At 39.4% G+C, this 9,027-nt stretch overlaps 1 protein-coding gene across 2 annotated transcripts; it reads right to left on the bottom strand.

Moving 5' to 3' along the window:
* Positions 1 to 3,865: 3,865 nt before the first annotated feature.
* On the bottom strand, positions 3,866 to 8,323 carry pou4f4 (POU class 4 homeobox 4). Of its 2 annotated transcripts, none has more exons than XM_066646330.1 (3): positions 8,037 to 8,323; positions 6,252 to 6,696; positions 3,866 to 4,347 (listed from the first exon to the last, which is right to left on the bottom strand). In XM_066646330.1, exons 1-3 carry the CDS (start codon positions 8,154 to 8,156, stop codon positions 3,866 to 3,868), a joined length of 1,047 nt encoding a protein of 348 aa, XP_066502427.1. In that variant the 5' UTR covers positions 8,157 to 8,323. The 2 variants fall into 2 exon arrangements, with proteins under 2 accessions (XP_066502427.1, XP_066502426.1); XM_066646329.1 differs by having other exon boundaries at positions 6,219 to 6,696.
* Between the last annotated feature and the right edge of the window lie 704 nt (positions 8,324 to 9,027).

Here is a 9,027-nt window from a genome sequence, read left to right on the forward strand (position 1 = left end):
AATTGTGTCTGACGCTGAAAAATGAATCCGTTTCAACGGCCGTTCTGACTGGACATGAAGTGGACGAAGTGTGATCCCGAATATTTGCACAGCACCGTTCTGTTTGTATTTTATACTCTCAGAAGGTTTGATTTTTTCTACGGAAGCTGCGTGGTGCAGATCGAGTGTGATTTGCGTAACAGCCGTGTCTTGTTTAGAGCCAACAGGAAAACACAGGAGGCAGCGGGTCCGCCGTGTGTGAATTATTGAAGTGAAACAATTAAAGCGCGGCTGGGCTGGGACTCTCTCTCTCTCTCTCTCTCTCTCTCTCTCTCTCTCTCTCTCTCTCTCTCTCTCTCTCTCACTCTGTATGTGTTTGTGCTCCAGTTCAATGTCCGCTTCACAATACTTCTTTTATTTGTATTTGTCACATTAATATTCTACACACACACACACACTATGTCACAATCATCCATCATTATGTCAAACATTATGTGTTTTGTATACGTTTAAATAATAATAATAATAATAATAATAATAATAATAATAATAATACACGAAGAATGTGCATACCGCTATAAAATAACAGCAATCGCATGATTATATTACAGTATGTATTAATATTTTAAGAATCATGTCATAAATACTGTATTTAATCATAATAATAAACTAAAATATATACGTAAGGTGGAGTAGAAATATACTAACATTATTATTTTTGTTGCTGTTATAATGATTATAGTCTATTTAAAAAATAATTATCATAGTAATCATTAAAATGATAATAAATTAAAACAACAATATCGTCGTGCTGATGAGTGTTAGTGAAGTGATTGTGATGAGTGTGTGTAAATAGTCTGGATCTCTGAGGGGAGAGCTACGGCTCGAGATTGTTGTACAACATGAGGCAGCCATTTAGCAGCGCGAGGAGGATATCATCTTCTTTACAAACACACACAGAAATCAATACTATCATAACAGTGGTATTTATTATTCATTAATAACTGATTTTCACAGGCTGAAAACCACCTGCTGAACAGGAGCGAGAAAACCGGCCGCTGAGGACCGCAACCCCACCGCTCAGCTCAGCCCCTGAGCGCCAGCACGCACGAGACTTCCCTTTTTAATGTACACAGTCGCTTTTCTTTTTGTTTATTTATTTTTTTAAATCTATGTTTACATTTTTATATAAGCAGAGTTATGGTTTCATGTTTACTTAATTTCATTCATTGAAGCCTGTTTTATTTGAATGTATTTTATTTTGAAGTGGATTTAGAGCGCTCAGTACAGAAAATAAAAGTCCCGAAAATTAACAAATGATTCTGCGGCATTTCCACATTTCACAACAACAGCGTGGATTTTTCACATTATTTCAGTAAACAATAAACTCTTCGCCAGGAGAAAAGATCTACCTCGTGGTTTGATTATAATTTAAAAATAACATTTGTTTAGCAACAGAAAATCAATTTTGTCTATGTGATTTATGGATCTGTGAAAGTTGTTTACACCTGTTAAGGTGGAACATCTTCCATTGTGCTTTAATTAATATAGTTTTTATTTAACTCATGTTTAGATAAAATTGTCTGATCTTGTTGTTACGAGTCTATATAAAAGCTAATGATAGATCATTCTTTATTTTATAATAAAAATTATTCGCAATTAAAGACCCTTACGAAATTGAAGAAAAATTACAAAACTGCAGACGGTGAGGTAAAACGTGCATGGTTTATTTGAATTTCTGTCGCCTACACAGACACATTTAAAGCACACTTCCACAAATGAAAAAATACGCGGAATTTCCAAATAAATTAATGTCAAATAAATAAGCACATAAGAAAACAACAAAAATCAATTCAAAAAATCCTTAGAAATATAAATAAGTCAAAAAATGATTTCTTCCTCAACAGTTATCTACAAAGTGCAATGAACCTCTGAGAATGCGGTGTAAGCTAATCAATGATCCCATCCACAGGCCCAGCATTAATAATAATAATAATAATAATAATAATAATAATAATAAATAATAACAACAAAAAGACAAAAAATAGCTGTTTAGGTGAAGACACAGAAGGGCGTTTAAATTTTTTTGTTTATTTTTAACCCTTTGATTGTCAAAGCATTGCCGTGAGATCAGCTGAGACAAAACGAAGTGTCCAGAAAGAATAAGACTAAGAAGGAAAACGTTAAGAAATCGTTGGAAACACTAGTTTTCTTTCTGAATATTTTTTTCTGCTTTAGTTCCAAAATGACCAGGAGGGAGAGTGTGTGCGTGTATGTGAAAAGGTGTGTGTGTCAGGATGAAGATCAATGAGGTAGACACAGACTGGAAGCCTATTGTGTGTGTGTGTTTGTATGTGAGTGTGTTAGAGAGTGTAGGTGTGTATGTGTGTGTGCACATGCCTGTGCGTGCTCTCTCTCTCTCTCTCTCTCTCTCTCTCTCTCTCTCTCTCTTATTGCAAACGCATTCAAAACATACTGGGGTTAGGTTGAAGACTAGAAAAGCACACTGGACACCCTAGTAAACCATGCAATGGATTACAGTAATTTCCCTCCTCTCTGTTCCTCTGACTGATCTCAAATTATTCCCTACATAGTGCACTATAGAGGACACAAAATAAAGTTGCGCATTGCCTATAGCATAGGAAGCCATTTCTAGACCAATCAATAATACTAACTTCCATTCTGTAACGTTTAGCGTACTAAACCATGGTTTTATTCCCTATGTAGTACACCCTGTAGGGAGTAGGGAGCAATTTCAGATCCAGTCCAACAGCCTCTCTCTGTTCTTCTGGAAAACATTTAATAAACATTACAGTTTGTTTTTTATTATTTTTTTTTTTACATTTTTCCCCATTTGCTCCAAAAACCAAAAATAAATAATAATGAAAATCAAAACGCAAAAAAGAAGACGACGACGCGCTCTTCACAGGTGCAATGTATTCACAAGTATTTACACGACTTAATATAAAAGAGTTATTTAAGAGAATAATCCTTATTATTCTATTTCCCTTTTGTACAATAATTAATTGCCACTAGTTGATTTCCACTCTCTTCTCGTTCACGTTCTCTCTCTCTCGCTCTCTCTCTGTGTGGCTGTCTCTCTCTCCTTGTCTCCTCCACGTCTGAGAGCTCCGAGTGTCTTTGACTTTCGTTGTTTTTATTTTCTCCTTTTCCTTTTCACACTGAAGTCTGTGCTGTTTTCAGTCTCTGGGACTCAGCAGTACTGATCCCAACAAAGTGCCCCTCCCACATCCACCCACCCAAATAAAATCTAGAAACAGTCATGTGCAAAAGTGTGAGCACGTACTTCTGGTCAAATTGCATTTTCTTTGATTTACAAAGTGAGAAGAGCCTAACACGTTGCTTATTAGCCGCGTTTAACCCATTGAGAAAGCAAAAAAAACATAACATTGACCCTAGCGCATGACATATGATATGTTTTGTTTACAGGACCTTCACCTTTGATCCCAGGATGTCACTGCCGAGTTCCAAACTGACCTATGAAACTTATTTATTTATTTATTTATTTATTTATTTATTTTTATTATTTTTTTTTTTTTGGGGGGGGGGGTCTAAAATCATAAGTCCAAATGGGAGTTTACTAATAAATCCTTTAATTTAAAGTATAAACCTTACTAATATTTTAGATTATATTTTTCATACATGTATAATTTTAATTGTCTAATTTTCAAATATTTAAAACAAAAAATAGTTGATGTTTAAATGAGGTCTTTGCTCTGTATGACGTGTTAATTTCATTTTCCACTCAGTACATCAACAAATCCTGCCGTTTGGACCGGAAGAAGAGCACAAACTTTTGCACATGACCATAATTTAAAAATGAACAAAACAAAACAAAACAAAAAAAACTACAAAGAAAAGGCCCCTAGTGCGCGGCCGAGAACTTCATCCTCTTCTGCTTCTGCCGCTGGTTGCAAAACCACACACGCACCACGTTCTTTTTCAGGTCCAGCTTTTCGGCGATGGCGGCGATCTTCTCGGAGGAGGGCCGCGGCTGCACGGCGAAGTAGGCCTCAAGCGAGCGCTTCTCGGGCGCCGCGATGCTGGTACGCTTGCGCTTCTTGTCGCCGCCACTGAAGATGTCGGGCTTGGTCATTTTCTCCCGCTGCGCGCGCTCCGCCTCCTCCAGCCACGCCTCCAGGATGGGCTTCAGCGCCACCATGTTGTTGTGCGACAACGTCAGCGACTCGAAGCGGCAGATGGTGCTCTGGCTGAGGCAGCCCACCCCCGGGATCTTCAGGTTGGCGAGCGCCGCGCCCACGTCCGCCTGCGTCACGCCCAGCTTTATCCGCCGCTGCTTGAAGCGCTCGGCGAACGACTCCAGCTCGCGCGGGTCCGGCTCTGAGTCTGCCCACACACGCACAGCAAAACACAAACTAATTTATTGAAAATGCTTACGTGACTTAACAGCGTAACGTCAGAAATATTAAACAGCAGCTACTTTACAGGCCTGCGCCAAGGTGTGGACACCACCAGTCAAATAACATGGTGATGTTCAACGTGAAAAATACTACTCAATAATTGGGGTTGGAGTTATGTCAATTTAATATTTTTGAGAAATATAATAATAGTAATAATATTCGACTGGTAAACTGTAATTCTTTTCCCCTAAAGCCACAATTTGTGTTTAATTTGTATGAACATATTCTCTATAATTAGATATTTTTTTAATGCGCAGTGGCTGTTTATTTTTTGGAACTTAACATTTTAGGAAAGACCGGTTATTTTTTTCCAAATAAGAATTCCACATGTGTGAAACTTCAAATGTGTAGAAGAATTTAAAATGTTTAACTCAGAAAATCAACAGATTACTTGACTGGGGATGTCCAAACTTTAAATTAAAAACGTTTATTAAAATGTAACCTAAAGTCAATTTTATATGCTAAAACATGTAGACGAAGCTAAACGAATTAATAACAGTCAGTAATAACAATAACAGTGAATTCTCACTTCGCTCAATAGCACAAAGCATAATGAAGGAAGAAGAGAAAAAGGCACGGGGGAACATATGTCAGGGGAAAGACAAGACAAAGAGGGTGAGTGAAATAAAATGCAAATATACGATGTCAGGAGCAAATGGGAATAATTGGTCGCACAGACCAAATATTTATGAACTAAATGTGACAGCTTACAGTTGGCACACTTTCACTCAGGTGCCAGATCGTGTTAAGGCAAATCACAACTAGGAATGGCCATTTTGTCCCGTCTACCATTATTTCTGATAATTTGCATATGTAAAACATCTTCTCCAAAAACCCGGTACGACTTCTAAAGCGTGGAATAAACACCTTTGCCACTGTGGAATAAGGTTTTCTTCATGTTTTATGCAACTGAAATTTGAAATATGACTACCCGTATGATGTGGGGTTAGACTTAGTGTCAGAGTTGGGTTTTAGCGATATTGTAACGATGTGTGTTTCACGCCTTCGTAGCACTTCAGAAAGTCAAACTCAGCACAAGTGTGTCATTCTATTGCGTTCCCTTCAGTCTAAATGTATTTTTCCTAATAGTTGACCACCTTAGCCCCGCCTACTCCATGCACAACTACGTCATGTGATATATGACCGAAAAGCGCTTCTCTAGAATCTAAACCAAATGTGGCAAATATTTACGCCCAAATTCAGAAAACCAAGCAGGTTTTCAGAGATTTTACTGCATCAAGACATCTCAGTGTTTTTCTTTTCTTTATCCGGTCAGGCTCAGAAACCTCTAGAAAATCTAATTTCTGAAATTGCTTGGAAGGATTTTATAAAAGCTCTCTCTCATATAGTGAATTTTTTCTATACGTTTTTAACGTCTAGGTTAAAAAGGTTTTTTCTTGGTACAGCAACAAAATAATGAGATTTCACTCATATGTCAATACCTTTCCACTGAGCTTTACTGTACAACAAAATAAAATGTAATCTAAAGGACTTTATTATATATATAAAACATTATTACATAAAATGAATCCAACAAATACATATTAAAGTATTTGTCAGTTTTTCCTACAGAATAAATTTCCAAATTCCAATTCAAGAAATAGAGTAAAAAAAAAACATTAGCAGCTGTCGAAGAGTAATATCTGTTCTGTGTTGATAATTATGGACCTATCGCCTTGAATCAAAACATCACCTGGAGAACAGGGGCTCGAACCAACACCCTGTTCACGTGTTTGAGTGTGTGTGGACGTGTTCACGTGGATATGTGTGTGTGAGTTTTCATGTGTGTTTGTTTACCTACTCCCACGCCTCCTCCGCCGCCGCCTCCACCACCTGCGGCTCCTCCTCCGAGCGCGAGCCCGTGCGGGTGCATGCTCATGCTCTGCGGGTGGTGGGGCTGCATGTGATTGAGGGTCATATGCGAGTGGCCCGTGGCCACGTCCGTTGTGGGCATAGCACCCAGGGAGAGCGCTGGCGTCAGGTGCTCGAGCAGGTCGCCCTCCAGGCCCTGGGCCGGCTGCTGGTGCGCGTGCTGGTGCGCGTGGTGGTGGTGGTGGTGGTGAGCGTGGTGGTGGGACGCGAGCACGGACGCGTGGTGCAGGTGCGCCGAGGACGACGTGGGCGTGCATGTCATGCTGGTCATGGTGGTCATCGTGTGGTAGGTGGCGTCCGGCTTGAACGGGTGACTTTTTTGCGCCACGATGTCCACCGCCGCGAGCGCCTCGGCTCTCTGCAGCAGAGACTCGTCAAAACCCGCGAAGATGTTTCCCTGAAGCTGAAAGACACAAAGAACACAGGGTCAGGCCCAAGCCTTTTAACACTTTAGTAGTATGATAGATAAATGGATGGATAGATAGACACAAACAGTTTTAAAGCCTCTTAAAACTTGATTCAGGGGTTGTTTAAGACATGTTCTATTTGGAACCTTGAGTTCTACATAGAACAGTCGGTAGACTCGAATGATATTTTGCATGGTGAAATGGTTGTTCACGTTGATGGAGAAAGCGTTTTCGATTTAGCACCCATTTGAAAATGGTTACAAAAATTAAAAAATATATATTATATATATATATATACACACACGTTCGTTTCATTACGCAAATAATCATTTAAGCACATATTTTATTGGTCTAACTGCATTTCCCTTAAAGAATGATATTTTAGAGGTTTCTTAATAGAACAGTGGAAAGACGAATCGTGGCATTTCTTTAAAATTATATCAGTTGTAAAATGTATCGAAGAATAAAATGTATATAAATTCGTAAGTAGATATCTGAACACTGCTGCTCAAATAACTGGTTTGGTTGATGTTTTATCTGAAACTGACCTCTACATATCCTCTACAGAGAAGATGGGAGGGATTTTGTCCCCATATTTTTCCACAGTTTCACATAAAAAAGTAATTAAATATATATATATATATGTTCGATTCAGCAAATAAACAGCAATCGAATGTTAAAATATGAAGGAGTGTCATCTTTTTTTCCACAGTAGAAATCATAAAGACCTTAGACCAGGACACTAACACCCAGACATTAGAGTACATATGAGATTCCTAGGACAACGTAAATGCATCATTTGAAAAGAAACGAAAAACGAGCAAATATAAACATAAGAATGAAGCATTAAAAAAAAAAAAAACGGTCATATGGTTTCTCAAACGCAGTTCGGTTTTAAAACGTTTTTTTTAAAAAATAGTTCCATATCGTCGCTGTCAGAACAAAACCTTGTGTCTGCGTTTTCCCATCTGTAAAAACCAAGCGCACTTTTCCTTTTAGGAAACTTATAAAAAGGGTTCCAGAAAAGTACGGAGTACATTTTTTAAACGCGAACTCACTCTGAAAGTTAGAAATGTTTTTATTCATTCACTTCTGAAAAGTTAGTATGTTTTTTCTCTGTCTCTCTCTAGGAGCGAAGACCCATGCTCTTTACCAGAGTTACGCTTCGTATTCTGCCTTGTGTCCGATGCAATCTCTTGCTCCGAAGCGCAGGATTGAAGTCTATCGCGATCATTACAAACGATCAGGAGCTGACAGCGCGAAGGAAAGACTTAATCCAGACAGTCCGTGTGTAGCACAGTATTTACACAGTGTGCTGTGTGTGTTTGGGACTCACCGAGGGCGTGGGCAGACATGCTCGTCGGATCGCCTCCGAGCTGGAGTGCAGAGGTGTGTACTTCGGCTCGTGCAAGATCGGGTGCATACTGAAAGGCTGCTTGCTGTTCATGGACATCATGATTGCAGAAGTTAAAGAAGGTCGCTTATCGTCTTCCTCGTTTAGCTCCGTGTTTGCTCCGCTTGTCAAGTTCGGAATCGTGGAGGTGAAAAGAGATCGATGTGTAACAGGGGAACGGAGACAGGCTTTGAGTCCTGCCCGAGAGAAGGAGGTGCTTCTCCAGAAGAGGAGCCCTACAGCGGACCGCTAACAGTCTGATACCCTAGCTATTTACGCACGCACCTAAATATAAGGCGGTCCCCGTGGCCACGCCCAACCCAACTTTCCTCCAGCCTCATTGGTGTTGCCGTGTTTAGCCACGCCCCTTCCCAATATTCTTCCGAACCCACCGTGTCTTCAGTCACGTGCTTTCACTGGTGCTGAGCGGTTTTGACAGATCGCACAGAGCCGCTGTAGCAGGTAGGGCTTCAGCTCCATGTTCTTAATGAATCCATCACAGATTCCCGTCAACAAAGAGGCTCGACTAAGGAAAAATACACACTGAAATCCTCACTTTCTGCGGGGAAAACAGGAGAGTGATCTTTAAAGGTTTCTGTTGGCTCCTGATAGAGAGCAGTCCTCTGTAATGTTACCCTCTTAAATGGCATAAGCTATGTTTAGCAGTAATACACCTATGGGATAAAACAATAAAACAGTTATGACACAGTTTCCAATTCATCAGGTATTATGTTAATGTCGGTTTCATATTGATTTATATTCATTAAATAATTAATTATAAATATTTAACACAATGTGTTTAGACCTTTGAATTCATCAACCTGGTTAAACACATTCATCACTCTTAAAAAAGAGGGTTCTTCTAGAGTACCTTATTTATGGTGATGGTCCTAGTTAGAACCATGTGTTCTACATAGAAATGTTTTATTATAAA

Source organism: Hoplias malabaricus, chromosome 15 (assembly GCF_029633855.1).
Source record: "Hoplias malabaricus isolate fHopMal1 chromosome 15, fHopMal1.hap1, whole genome shotgun sequence".
Taxonomy (NCBI): domain Eukaryota; kingdom Metazoa; phylum Chordata; class Actinopteri; order Characiformes; family Erythrinidae; genus Hoplias; species Hoplias malabaricus.